The sequence below is a fragment of the Pseudophryne corroboree genome, chromosome 2, assembly GCF_028390025.1.
Source record: "Pseudophryne corroboree isolate aPseCor3 chromosome 2, aPseCor3.hap2, whole genome shotgun sequence".
In the NCBI taxonomy this organism is placed as follows: domain Eukaryota; kingdom Metazoa; phylum Chordata; class Amphibia; order Anura; family Myobatrachidae; genus Pseudophryne; species Pseudophryne corroboree.
This window is the reverse complement of record NC_086445.1, coordinates 634,103,782-634,118,876: the sequence shown is the minus strand read 5'-3', so window position 1 is coordinate 634,118,876 and position 15,095 is coordinate 634,103,782. Positions and strand designations below refer to the sequence as shown.

General features: G+C 46.8%; 1 protein-coding gene across 6 annotated transcripts in view; it reads left to right on the top strand.

The window, feature by feature from the left end:
* The window catches only part of ANKS1A (ankyrin repeat and sterile alpha motif domain containing 1A), a 599,988-nt gene that overhangs the window by 142,467 nt on the left and 442,426 nt on the right, over positions 1 to 15,095 (top strand). For all 6 annotated transcript variants that reach the window (XM_063954919.1, XM_063954917.1, XM_063954921.1 and 3 more), the window contains exon 3: positions 5,675 to 5,831. In XM_063954919.1, coding sequence (XP_063810989.1) covers positions 5,675 to 5,831 — 157 coding nt within the window. The remainder of the gene's footprint in view (positions 1 to 5,674; positions 5,832 to 15,095) is intronic.

The window sequence follows — 15,095 nt, the reverse complement described above, 5'->3', positions numbered from 1 at the left end:
GGATGCCAGCCTGCGAGGCTGAGGAGCAGTCACACAGGGAAGGAATTTCCAGAGCTTATGGTCAAGCCTGGAGACATCACTTCACATAAATATCCTGAAGCTAAGGGCCATTTACAATGCTCTAAGCTCAGCAAGACCTCTGCTTCAAGGTCACCCGGAGTTGATCCATTCGGACAACATCACGGCAGTCACCCACGTAAACAGACAGGGTGACACAAGAAGCAGGAGGGCAATGGCAGAAGCTGCAAGGATTCTTCGCTGGGCGGAAAATCATGTGATAGCACTGTCAGCAAATGGGGACTTCACCCAGAAGTCTTCCACATGTTTATAAAACTCGACAAGTATTGCGCCGGGTCAAGGGACCCTCCGGCAATAGCTGTAGACGCTCTGGTAACACAGTGGGTGTACCAGTCAGTGTATGTGTTCCCTCCTCTGCCTCTCATACCCAAGGTACTGAGAATTATAAGATGGAGAGGAGTAAGCACTATATTCGGGCTCCGGATTGGCCAAGAAGGACTTGGTAACCGGAACTTCAAGAGATGCTCACGGAGGATCCGTGGCCTCTACCTCTAAGAAGGGACCTGCTCGAGCAAGGACCCTGTCTGTTCCAAGACTTACCGCGACTGCGTTTGACGGCATGGCGGTTGAACGCCGGATCCTGAAGGAGAAAGGCATTCCGGATGAAGTCATTCCTATCCTGATCAAAGCCAGGAAAGATATAACCGCAAAACATTATCACTGCATTTGGCGAAAATATGTTGCGTGGTGCGAGGCCAGTAAGGCCCCGACGGAGGAATTTTCAACTAGGTCGATTCCTACATTTCCTGCAAACAGGAGTGTCTATGGGCCTGAAATGGGGGTCCATTAAGGTTCAAATTTCGGCCCTGTCAATTTTCTTCCAAAAAGAACTAGCTTCAGTCCCTGAAGTTCAGACGTTTGTGAAAGGGGTACTGTATATACAGCCTCCTTTTGTGCCTCCAGTGGCACCTTGGGATCTAAATGTAGTTTTTGGGTTCCAAAAGTCACATTGGTTTGAACCACTTAAATATGTGGAGTTAAAATATCTCACATGGAAAGTGGTCATGCTGTTGGCCCTGGCCTGGGCCAGGTGCGTGTCAGAATTGGCGGCTTTATCCTGTAAAAGCCCTCATCTGATTTTCCATTCGGACAGGGCGGAATTGAGGACTTGTCCTCAGTTTCTCCCTAAGGTGGTTTTCAGCGTTTCACCTGAATCAACCTATTGTGGTGCCTGCGGCTACTAGGGACTTGGAGGACTCCAAGTTGCTAGACGTTGTCAGGGCCCTGGAAATATAGGTTTCCAGGACGGCTGGAGTCAGAAAATCTGACTCGTTGTTTATTCTGTATGCACCCAACAAGCTGGGTGCTCCTGCTTCTAAGCAGACTATTGCTCGTTGGATTTGTAGTACAATTCAGCTTGCACATTCTGTGGCAGGCCTGCCACAGACAAAATCTGTAAAAGCCCATTCCACAAGGAAGGTGGGCTCATCTTGGGCGGCTGCCCGAGGGGTCTCGGCTTTACAACTTTGCCGAGCAGCTACTTGGTCAGGAGCAAATACGTTTGTAAAATTCTACAAAATTTGATACCCTGGCTGAGGAGGACCTGGAGTTCTCTCATTTGGTGCTGCAGAGTCATCCGCACTCTCCCGCCCGTTTGGGAGCTTTGGTATAATCCCCATGGTCCTTACGGAGTCCCCAGCATCCACTAGGACGTCAGAGAAAATAAGAATTTACTTACCGATAATTCTATTTCTCGTAGTCCGTAGTGGATGCTGGGCGCCCATCCCAAGTGCGGATTGTCTGCAATACTGGTACATCGTTATTGTTACCAAAAAAATCGGGTTATTGCTGTAGTGAGCCATCTTTTCTAGAGGCTCCTCGGTTATCATGCTGTTAACTGGGTTTAGATCACAAGTTATATGGTGTGATTGGTGTGGCTGGTATGAGTCTTACCCGGGATTCAAAATCCTTCCTTATTGTGTACGCTCGTCCGGGCACAGTATCCTAACTGAGGCTTGGAGGAGGGTCATAGGGGGAGGAGCCAGTGCACACCAGGTAGTTCTAAAGCTTTACTTTTGTGCCCAGTCTCCTGCGGAGCCGCTATCCCCCCATGGTCCTTACGGAGTCCCCAGCATCCACTACGGACTACGAGAAATAGAATTATCGGTAAGTAAATTCTTATTTTTTTTTGTATAATAGGCCTTTTTCAATAAGTCTCAGCGCCGTGCCTGTAGTAACAGCATAATAAAAATACCAGAGTGGTTTTAATAAAAAAAAGTTATTTGGTTTAAACCAGCCAACCCTGAGAAGAGACAACACACAGCATGCGGAAATCCTCTGCTATATGCCTTTTCGGACTCTGTCAGTCAGACCAACTATCTTACAACATATTAATAAATATTAATAAATTCATTCTACATTTCAAAGGAACTGAGCAACTGGCTAAAACAATTTCCTCCTTCCTTTCATATAACTGTAACAACTGTACAGGAAATTCATGAAAATGAACACATTTTTTTTTACACCAAAACCTAATGAGCACTTTACATAGAGAGATACAGGAGACCCAATAGTTTGCATTTCAATGAAAAGCCTTTTTAAGTTACTACCAATCCTTCTGGCTGGTGAAAGGACAATTACCATCTCACTTCCTACTGTCACAGAAGATTCCTTATACAGTTTTTTCTTTAAATATTTAAATACATCTTAAATATAAACATTTAGACATGTTAGACTGTGGCCGGAGAGACCCCCAGCCACATGTGTAATGGCAGCCGCGGCGCTGAAGGGGTTAACCCTTAGCTGCCATGCCCCATTTAAATGGATAAATGGGCACTAGGTGCCATTTTAAAAAGGAACACTTAGCTCTAGACACCATGCGATATACATAACTAAATGTATGATTAATAATGTATCTTAACATTTTATATCTCTGCGCTGTGCGTAGTTGGAGAATTATGAACTGCATGGACAGAGGGCACTTATGAGAAAAGTACAGTATGAGTTATTTTGATTCTAAAGTGCTTTGATTATTCTTCAGCACCTTGTACATAGCCAGTCATATGGTAATTGTCCTAGCTCCAGACTTGCTATGTACAAGTAAGTGTCAATTAGCCAGCCTTTTGGTGGCCAAACCTTTTCTTTGAGATACAAACGAAGGTTTGGAAAGAAGACTGGTTGTGTTTACAGTCTTTCCTGTTGTAAGCCCAAAAACTGGGTTTGCATGGAGATGTGAATGAGACAGAAGCATGTTAATTAGATTGTGTTTTATGAATGCAAACTTGTGGGTTTCGTTTAACAACAGTTTGATGTAACATTTCCTAGGCTGCGTTATGTAGGGTGCAGATTATGTTTACATTACAAGAACTTTGTGTATGACAGGAAAAGTATGAAAAAACATTTGTTTGGGAAATCAAATACAAACCGTATTTTGAAGCTATGTGATAAATGTATCAATAGCGAAGTATAAACTCCCAGGTGGCAAGGAATGGAGTTTAAATTATACCAAACTTTGTTTGTGACAGGAAGGAGGAAATTGCTAAATGCACTTATATCCTTTTAAAATTTAGTTTATTTAGATTTTGTAAGTTATCCTGATTGGATGGATAGGGCTCAGGGAGGACTACACCCTGAGATGCATTGTGGTTTTACTGTATAAAAAGAGGAGGCCTGTGAGCTTCAGAGTGTATTATACCATTTTCTTCTGCTGTAAACATCTGCTGTATTGCTGAAGTTCTTTTCAGAACTATTTGGACAAATAAAGATCTTCTGCCTTAAGGCGACCGCTTCATCTTGGGACCTGCAGGGCTAGGTGAAACCTAGCTCCGTTTTTTTTCCTGTTCAGGGTGTAACCAGCGCCTCCAAGCTCTTCCTTCGGCCTGCTACCGTGTTGTGCTTAGGCAGGCAACGTTTGGGGATTCGGCAACACCGCACAGGTGTGGTAAGGCGGCGTGTCGATGCATACAGAGCAGAACCGTGGTTCCAAACGTCACGGCAGGTTAGGAGTTTGGTGGTGGCAGCGTAAACCTGCCCACTGCGCAGTGGGTGGAGTCAGTAACAGACGGTTACTGATGGGAAGCGGGAATCCCCTGTGTGGCTAGGTCCGACGTGACCTAAATATCCATTCTGTGTACTGGGGACTGAACGCGAAAGCGGTGAGGGCTTTCGTACAGGACTGTCCGGTCACAGAGGCTATTAAATAATACTCTGCTTTATACACCGAGGCACGGCAGTTCATCTACAGTACTTTACATCAATATATATTTTTAATTCAGTTTATTTTATGTAGGTGTGCATTGCTGTTAACACTAGTCCCAACTCTTAGCGCTGGAACTGGCCTATGCCGTGTTCCAGCATTACGCAGAGGACAGCTTTACACTGCAGCCTGGGACTATGCGCTCCTGACTGCAGTCATGCTCTTTGCTAACAGCTGTTACATTTACAACTGGCACCTTAGCACTGATTGGTCCATTGAAAAAAATGGCTCAGCAGAATGATTGTTAACACTTTCAGTGCCAGTCTGCCATCTTGGCCATGTGGGCCTGGTCTCCGGCCACACTGCCCTTTATACGTGTCTTCTTTGTAACCACTGTTATTTGATGTGTTAGGAAGGCCATATTCTTTCCCATCTATGCTCCCATGTGGTGAAATTAACCAGTAGGTTAAGGGTCAGGCGCTAAATTATGGACTGGTTTTCTAATAAGCAGCTGCTGAAAAGTAGGGTTAGTCACTCCTATTAATTAAACAAACAAGGAAAAGAGCAAAAAGTCAGCGCTAAATTAATAGGATGTATTGTCTGAAATAGGTACACATGATTTAATATTAAAATTCATAGCGTACATACATAAACACATAGAGGCATAAAACAGAGTTTGTGTCACCCAGCAATAGTAATCTTTCTCAGCTGTGCTTGTTCAAACTGGAGAAATAATTCAAAAAGCAGACGATTCATACTTCTTTAGCACTGACAGCCCAGTCCAAAGATGCAAAGTGAGTCTGTATAGCAACCGCTGGAGGATGGTCCCGCAAATAGAAAGCTGTTCCATGATTGTCCTCACCAGAAATACGGATGTCTTTATTGTTACAGTCCAATCAATAATTGGCAGGAGATCGTCCACACAGATGGAAAGAACGATAGTCCAGTATTGGTGTAGGCACTAGTAGGTAAGTCCTGAGGAATAGGGTGACAGGTAGCACACCAACGCGTTTCGCTGCTGAGCCTTGCAACTTTATCAAGGTGACTTGTGAGCTGAGTAAGCAATGTATTTATACCTTATTAACGAGACAATCGGTAACTCCTGTCAGATCAATCCATCATTAGTTAAAAAGTTACAAAATAAAATAATCATACACACAGTGAATTCATAATCAGACTCGGAAAGAAGCAGAATCAAGAACCTATAGTTTTAATCTATAAAAACATTCCAAAATGACGATGTTTATTGTTTTTCCTGCTCCTATGTGGTGCCTGGTTAAATATAACTGACGGGCTACTGCCAATTATTGGTTTAAGGGAGGAGGAACACAGACGACGATTCCTGATTTAAAGTGCTCACACTCCTCATGCACACAGTGTTCCATACCATCTTTGTTCATTTACATATTCCGCAATATAAAATCTACATAGGCTAATATTGTGACTTCTTTTTTCCAATAGGGAAGTGGTGGAGGTTCTTTTGAGGAATGAAGCTGTAACAAATATTGCAGACTGTAAAGGATGTTTCCCATTACATCTGGCAGCATGGAAGGGAGATGCTCACATTGTACGTCTACTCATTCATCACGGACCTTCACATGCTAAGGTCAACGAGCAGGTAAGTTTGTACTTTTAACTTTAATTCTAATCTTGATTTGGAGAGTTAATGAAAATGTATTAAATCTCTGTTAAGTAGAAGTCTACCTTCATTATCTAGAAGTTAGATTTCTCTTACGTCCTAGAGGATGCTGGGGACTCCGTAAGGACCATGGGGTATAGACGGGCTCCGCAGGAGACATGGGCACTATAAAGAACTTTAGAATGGGTGTGCACTGGCTCCTCCCTCTATGCCCCTCCTCCAGACCTCCGTTGGTTCCTGTGCTCAGAGGAGACTGGGTGCATTACAGGGAGCTCTCCTGAGTTTCTCTGAAAAAATAATTTTGTTAGGTTTTTTTATTTTCAGGGAGCACTGCTGGCAACAGGCTCCCTGCATCGTGGGACTGAGGAGAGAGAAGCAGACCTACTTTACTGATAGACTCTGCTTCTTAGGCTACTGGACACCATTAGCTCCAGAGGGAGTCGGAACGCAGGTCTCCCCTTGCCGTTCGTCCCAGAGCTGCGCCGCCGTCCTCCTCACAGAGCCGGAAACAGAAGCCAGGTGAGTATAAGAAGTAAGAAGACTTCAAAGGCGGCAGAAGACTTCAGATCTTTCCTGAGGTAAGCGCGCAGCGGTAACGCTTGCGCGCCATTGCTCCCACACACAACACACACTGCAGGCACTGATGGGTGCAGGGCGCAGGGGGGCGCCCTGGGCAGCAATATAAACCTCTAGGACTGGCAAATACATATATATAGGCTGCAGAGGCAGTAGATATAAAAATCCCCCGCCAGTATTACAAAATTGAGCGGGACCGAAGCCTGCCGCTGGAGGGGGCGGAGCTTGATTCCACAGCACTAACCAGCGCCATTTTCTCCACAGAGCACTGCAATGAAGCTGACTCCCCGGACTCTCCCATGCTGAACACGGTGACACAGGGCAGAAAAGAGGGGGGCATTTGTAAGGCGCAGTGAGTGTATTATACAGATAATTATATATAAAAGCGCTATATTATCTGGGAATTTGTTTCCAGTGTCAGTTGGCGCTGGGTGTGTGCTGGCATACTCTCTCTCTGTCTCTCCAAAGGGCCTTATTGGGGAACTGTCTCCATATAATTATATCCTTGTGTGTGTGGGGGTGTCGGTACGAGTGTGTCGACATGTCTGAAGCGGAAGGCTCATCTAAGGAGGAGGTGGAGCAGATGATTGTGGTGTCTCCGTCGGCAACGCCGACACCTGATTGGTTGGACATGTGGAATGTTTTGAATGCAAATGTGACCTTATTACATAAGAGGATGGACAAAGCAGAGTCCAGGGAAAACGCAGGGAGTCAATCCATGGCTTTGACTGTCACAAGGCCCTTCAGGGTCTCAAAATCTCTATCCCAAATAGCAGACACTGATACCGACACGGATTCTGACTCCTGTGTCGACTACGATGATGAAAGGTTACACCCAAGGGTGGCCAAAAGTATTCATTATATGATTATTGCAATAAAAGATGTTTTGCATATCACAGATGACCCCTCTGTCCCTGACACGAAGGTGCGCATGTATAAAGGAAAAGAAACCTGAGGTAACCTTTCCTCCATCTCATGTGCTGAACGAGTTATTTGAAAAAACTTGGGAAACTCCAGACAAAGAACTGCAGATTTCCAAGAGGATTCTTATGGCGTATCCTTTCCCTGCACAGGACAGGGTACGGTGAGAATCCTCGCCCAGGGTGTACAAGGCTTTAACGCGCTTGTCCAAGAAGGTGGCGCTACCGTCTCCAGACACGGCAGCCCTCAAGGATCCTGCTGATCGCAGACAGGAAACGACTCTAAAATCAATTTATACGCATACGGGTGCTTTACTCAGACCGGCAATAGCATCGGCATGGGTATGTAGCGCAGTTGCAGCTTGGACAGATACCTTGTCAGCTGACTTTGATACCCTAGATAGGGATACCATTTTATTGACCTTAGGTCACATTAAAGACGCAGTCTTATATATGAAAGACGCTCAAAGAGACGTTGGGCTGCTAGGTGCGAGAGCCAACGCCATGGCGATTTCTGCTAGACGAGCCCTGTGGACCCGCCAATGGACGGGTGATGCTGACTCAAAGAAGCATATGGAGGTTTTACCTTACAAGGGTGAAGTTTTATTTGGGGAATGTCTCGCGGACCTGGTTTCCACAGCTACCGCGGGTAAATCTACTTTTTTGCCTTTTGTCCCCCCACAGCAAAAGAATACACCACAATTTCAGATGCAGTCCTTTCGGTCGCATAAGTCCAGAAGAGGTCGGGGCTCATCCTTCCTCGCCAGAAGTAAGGGTAGAGGGAAAAGAACGCCTGCTTCGGCTAGTTCCCAGGAACAGAAGTCCACCCCGGCTTCTACTAAATCAACCGCATGACGCTGGGGCTCCACTGAGGGAGTCCGCACCGGTGGGGGCACATCTTCGACTCTTCAGCCAGGTCTAGGTTCTGTCAGGCGTGGATCCTTGGGCGATGGAAATGGTATCCCAAGGTTACAAACTGGAATTCGAAGAGGTGCCCCCTCGCCGATTTTTCAAGTTGGCCTTGCCAGCTTCTACCCCAGAGAGGTCAGTAGTGTTAGCTGCAATTCAAAGGCTGTGTCAACAGCACGTGATTATCAAGGTTCCACTAGTCCAACAGAAGAAAGGATACTATTCAATGCTGTTCGTGGTCCCGAAGCCGGATGGCTCGGTCAGACCCATTTTAAATCTAAAATCCCTAAACCGGTACTTAAAGTTCAAATTCAAGATGGAATCGCTCCGGGCAGTGATCTCCAGTCTGGAAGGGTGGGATTCTATGGTGTCACTAGACATAAAGGATGCATACCTTCATGTTCCCATATATCCACCTCAGGAGTACCTGAGATTCGCTGTACAGGACTGTCATTACCATTTTCAGACGTTGCCGTTTGGGCTTTCCACGGCCCCAAGGATTTTCACCAAGGTGAAGGCGGAGATGATGGTGCTCCTGCGCAGGCAGGGAGTCACAATTATCCCGTACTTGGACGATCTCCTGATAAAAGCGAGATCGAGAGATCAATTGCTGAAAAGCCTGTCGCTCTCCCTGAGAGTGCTGCAACAGCACGGTTGGATTCTAAATCTGCCAAAGTCACAGTTGATTCCAACCACTCGACTATCATTCCTAGGCATGATTCTGGACACAGAACAGAAGAGGGTTTTTCTCCCGATGGAAAAAGCCCAGGACCTCCAGAACATGGTCAGAGACCTGCTAAAACCAAAAAGAGTGTGTTCATCAATGCACTCGAGTTCTGGGGAAAATGATGGCAGCCTACGAGGCCATCCCATTCGGCAGGTTTCATGCGAGGACATTTCAGTGGGACCTTCTGGACAAGTGGTCCGGGTCCCATCTACAAATACATCAGAAAATAAGCCTGTCCCCCAGGGCTAGGGTGTCTCTCCTGTGGTGGCTGCAGAGTGGGTTCTGGTGACCACGGACACGAGCCTCCGAGGATGGGGAGCAGTCACACAAGGAAGAAATTTTCAGGGACTATGGTCAAGCCAGGAGGCTTGTCTACACATCAACATACTGGAATTAAGGGCCATATACAATGGCCTACGACAAGCGGAGAATCTTCTTCGCGACCTGCCGGTTCTGATTCAATCAGGCAACGTCACAGCCGTGGCTCATGTAAACCGCCAAGGCGGGACAAGGAGCAGAGTGGCAATGACGGAAGCCACCAGAATTCTACGCTGGGCGGAAAATCACGTAAGCGCTCTGTCAGCAGTCTTCATTATGGGAGTGGACAACTGGGAAGCAGACTTCCTCAGCAGGCACGATCTCCATCCAGGAGAGTGGGGACTTCATCAAGAAGTTTTTGCAGAGATAACAAGTCTTTGGGGAATTCCTCAAATAGACATGATGGCGTCACGCCTCAACAAGAAGTTTCGGAGGTATTGTGCCAGGTCAAGGGACCCTCAGGCAATAGCGGTGGACGCCCTGTTGACACCATGGGTGTTTCAGTCGGTCTGTGTGTTCCCTCCTCTTCCTCTCATCTCAAAAGTATTAAGAATCATAAGAAAAAAAGAGTGCAGACAATACTCATTGTTCCAGATTGGCCTCGAAGGGCCTGGTACTCAGATCTTCAGGAAATGCTCACAGAAGATCCGTGGCCTCTTCCTCTCGGGGAGGACCTGTTACAGCAGGGGCGCTGCGTGTTCCAAGACTTACCGCGGTTACGTTTGACGGCATGGCGGTTGAACACCGAATCCTAGCTGGGAAAGGTATTCCGGAAGAAGTTATCCCTACGCTGATAAAGGCTAGGAAGGAGGTGACTGCAAAACATTATCACCGTATCTGGAGGAAGTATGTTTCTTGGTGTGAAGCCAAGAATGCTCCTACGGAGGATTTCCGTCTGGGCCGTTTTCTCCACTTTCTACAGACAGGAGTGGATATGGGCCTGAAGTTAGGCTCCATTAAGGTACAGATTTCGGCCCGATCTATATTCTTTCAGAAGCAATTGGCTTCTCTCCCAGAAGTCCAGACTTTTGTAAAGGGAGTGCTGCACATCCAGCCTCCTTTTGTGCCCCCAGTGGCACCATGGGACCTTAACGTGGTATTACGGTTCCTAAAATCTCACTGGTTTGAACCACTTCAGACCGTTGAATTAAAATTTCTCACTTGGAAGGTGGTCATGTTGTTGGGATCCTGTCTGAAGATCGACAGTATCTAGGTCGACAATGTTTAGGTCGACCACTATAGGTCGACAGTCACTAGGTCGACATGGATGGAAGGTCGACAGGGTTTCTAGGTCGACATGTGCTAGGTCGACAGGTCTAAAGGTCGACATGAGTTTTTCACATTTTTTTTTTCTTTTTTTGAATTTTTTCATACTTAACCATCCACCTGGACTACGATTGGAACGGTAATCTGTGCCGAGCGAAGCGGTAGCGGAGCGAAGGCACCATGTCCGAAGCATGGCGAGCGGACGCGGTGCACTAATTTGGGATCCCGGTCACTCTACGAAGAAAACGACACCAAAAAAAAAATAAAATCCTCATGTCGACCTAGCACATGTCGACCTAGAAACCCTGTCGACCTTCCATCCATGTCGACCTAGCACATGTCGACCTAGAAACCCTGTCGACCTTCCATCCATGTCGACCTATAGTGGTCGACCTAAACAGTGTCGACCTAGATACTGTCGATTTGATGAACCACACCCATGTTGTTGGCCTTGGCATCTTCGAGGCGGGTGTCCGAATTGGCGGCCTTGTCTCACAAGATCCCCTATCTGATTTTCCATGTGGATGGAGTGGGGTTGAGGACTCGTCCTCAATTTTTGCCCAAGGTGGTTTCATCATTTCATATGAACCAACCTATTGTGGTACCTGTGGCTACGGGTGACTTGGAGGACTTCAAGTCCCTAGATGTAGTCAGTGCCTTAAAAATCTATGTAGCCAGGACGGCTCGGGTTAGGAAACAGTAGCACTGTTTGTCCTGTATGCAGCCAACACAGTTGGCGCTCCTGCTTCTAAGCAGACTATTGGTCGCTGGATCTGTAACATGATTCAGCAGGCTCATTCTACGGCAGGATTGCCGTTACCAAATTCGGTAAAGGCCCATTCCACTAGGAAGGTGGGTTCTTCTTGGGTGGCTGCCCGAGGCGTCTCGGCTTTACAGCTTTGCCGAGCAGCTACCTGGTCGGGTTCAAACACTTTTGCAAAGTTCTATAAGTTTGATACCCTGGCTGATGAGGACCTTGCGTTTGCACAGTCGGTGCTGCAGAGTCACTCGCACTCTCCCGCCCGGTCTGGAGCTTTGGTATAAACCCCATGGTCCTTACGGAGTCCCCAGCATCCTCTAGGACGTAAGAGAAAATAAGATTTTAAACCTGCCGGTAAATCTTTCTCCTAGTCCGTAGAGCACAGGTTCTCAAACTCTGTTCTCAGGACCCCACACAGTGCATGTTTTCCAGGTCTCCTCACAGAATCACAAGTGAAATAAAGCTCCACCTGTGGACCTTTTAAAATGTGTCAGTGAGTAATTAATACACCTGTGCACTTGCTGGGTTACCTGCAAAACATGCACTGTGTGGGGTCCTGAGGACCGAGTTTGAGAACCCCTGCCGTTGAGGATGCTGGGCGCCCGTCCCAGTGCGGACTATTTTCTGCAAGACTTGTATATAGTTGTTGCTTACATAAGGGTTATGTTACAGTTGAAATCAGTCTTTGCCTGATACTGTTTGTTGCATACTGTTAACTGGTTGCGTATATTCCATGTTATACGGTGTGGATGGTGTGGGCTGGTATAAATCTTGCCCGTGAATTACCAAAATCCTTTCCTCGTACTGTCAGTCTCCTCTGGGCACAGTTCTCTAACTGAGGTCTGGAGGAGGGGCATAGAGGGAGGAGCCAGTGCATACCCATTCTAAAGTTCTTTATAGTGCCCATGTCTCCTGCGGAGCCCGTCCTTACGGAGTCCCCAGCATCCTCTACGGACTAGGAGAAAAAGATTTACCGGTAGGTTTAAAATCTTATTTTTGACACTAGTTTATTTTTTATTTTTATTTTCTCATTGTGCCTGGTGTGTCAATAGGCTTATTTTTTTTTTTTGCAAATAGAATACATAAATTAACTTTAGAATTGGGTAGATGCTCTTGTGATTTATGTAGTAGATAAATCTATAACACACACACAAAAAAAATGTCCACAAAGGTGCAACAATAGCCTTATACTTAAGTATATCCTACATGTTCACATACTTTCTCTTACGTCCTAGAGGATACTAAGGGCCATTTAGTATCAAGGGGTGTAGACGGGTCCACTAGGATCCATGGACACATTAAGAATTGGATACTGTGTGCTGGCTCCTCCCTCTACCAGACTTGGATTAGAAAATGTGCCCGGAGGAGCCGGTCTCGCTGAAGGAAGCTCCTGAAGAGTTTTCAGCATTTATTTTCTATGTTTGTTATTTTCAAGCAGGGCTGGTTGACACCAGCCTGCCTGCTTTGTGGGACTTGGGGGGAGAACGGCCCAACCTCTTGAAGGCTTAATGGTCCGGTTTCCCGCTGACAGGACACTGAGCTCCTGAGGGAACTATTCGCATGCCCCACCACGGCGAGCGTACATTCCCGCAGCACGCCGCCACCCCTAGCTGAATTGGAGAGGGTTAATTCTCTTAAAGGAATGATCTCCACTCTTTCTACAAAATTGTCCTGCAATGAGAAAGAGACGCAATACTTAAAATAGACTGTGGATGGGTATATGAACAGGTACTCGGTCCCCAAAACAGCGTCTCAATCCCCTCCCATTTGTCCGCAAAAGCGATCTCTGGCCCATATCCTGCAATCTGACGCTGAGGGGTCAGACTTGGAGCAGGGTGAGCTGGACTTGGAGGGGGGGGGGGTGCGGCTCTGTCACAAGGAATAAAGGCTCTTATAGGCTCTACCCACTGGCCGACATCAGTCAGATATGAACGATCTCGTTCATAAATGAACAAGATACCGTTTATATCTTTGAGTGTGGAGGCTCCAGCGATGAACGATGCGCGGCCCTGCGCTCGTTCATCGCTGGTCCCCCGTCGGCTGTACATGCAGGCCAATATGGACGATCTCGTCCATATTTGCCTGCACTTCAATGCAGCCGGGTGACGGGGGGAGTGAAGAAACTTCACTTCCCCCGTCACTGCCCCTCCGCCGCCGGGACACCTGTCGGCTGTATCTGCCGTCGGGCAGCTCGGCGGCGGATCGGCCAATGTGTAGAGCCCATTGCAGAGGCTATCAGAGATGCTCTGCAAATTCCTGATAAGGTGTCAGAGGAGTGTGAGGAATCTTATTTTAATGTAAAAAAGAAGTCCTCAGTCACTTTTTCTGTGTCAAAGGAATTGAATATCTTGTTTAAAGAACCGTCTGTTAATCCTGATAAGAAATTTCAGATCCCTAAAAGGTTACTCTCATCTTTTCCCTTTCCTCTGGAGGATAGAAAATAATAGGAAAATCCACTGATAGTGGACGCATCAGTCTCTAGACTGTCACAAAAAATTGTATTGCCTGTTCCTGGTGCAGCCTCCCTAAAAGACACGGCTGATCGTAAAATTGAGACTACACTGAAAGCATTGTACACATTGTGCTGGTAAGGCCCAAAGACCCACTACTGCATGTGTGTGGATCATAAAAGCCATTGTAATATGGTCAGGTAACCTAATTGAGGGGTTGGATTCCTTGTCTAAGGGTTTTTTTTGTCTTACTCCTGCAGCATATACAGGACTCTATGGCGAACTTTATGGTGGAATCCAGACGTTCGTGAAAGGTGTTCTGCACATCCAACCTCCTTTTGTGCCTCCCACGGCACCTTGGGATCTCAGTGTGGTGCTGCAGTTCCTCCAATCGAACTGGTTTGAACCTTTACAGGAGGTGGACGTAAAACATCTTACGTGGAAGACTGTCACACTGTTGGCCTTGGCTTCGGCAAGACGTGTGTCGGAGCTGGGGGCTTTGTCTCACAAAAGTCCCTATTTAATTTTCCATGAGGACAGAGCTGAACTCAGAACTCATCAGCAATTTATTCCTAAAGTGGTGTCCGCATTTCACATCAACCAACCTATTGTGGTTCCGGTTGTCACCGACACCTCTGCTACTTCAAAGTCTTTGGCTGTTGTGAGGGCTTTAAAGGTATATGTAAAGCGTACAGATCGTCGCAGAAAATCTGACTCGCTGTTTGTTCTTTATGATCCCAATAAAATTGTGTGTCCTGCTTGAAAGCGGTCTATTACACGCTGGATCAGGCTTACTATATAGCATGCTTATTCCACGGCAGGTTTGCTGTGTCCAAAATCTGTACCAGCCCACTGTACTAGGTCGGTTGGTTCTTCCTGGGTGGCTGCCCGGGGTGTTCCGGCTTTACAGGTCTGCTGAGCAGCTACTTGGTCAGGTACGAACACGTTTGCTAGGTTCTACAAGTTCGGTACTTTGACCCCTGAGGACCTTCAGTTTGGTCAATCAGTTCTGCAGGAACCTTAACATTCTCCCACCTGGTTTGGGAGCTTTGGTACCTCCTCATGGTACTAAATGGACCCCAGTATTCTTACCTACCTGTAAATCCTTTTCTCGTAGTCCGTAGAGCATGCATGTCCAAACTGCGGCCCTCCAGCTGTTGAGAAACTACACATCCCAGCATGTCCTGACACAGCTTTATCATTCTCTGACAGCAAAACTGTGTCAGGGCATGCTGGGATATGTAGTTTCACAACAGCTGGAGGGCAGCAGTTTGGACATGTCTGCCGTAGAGGATACTGGGTGCCCACCCGGTGCTT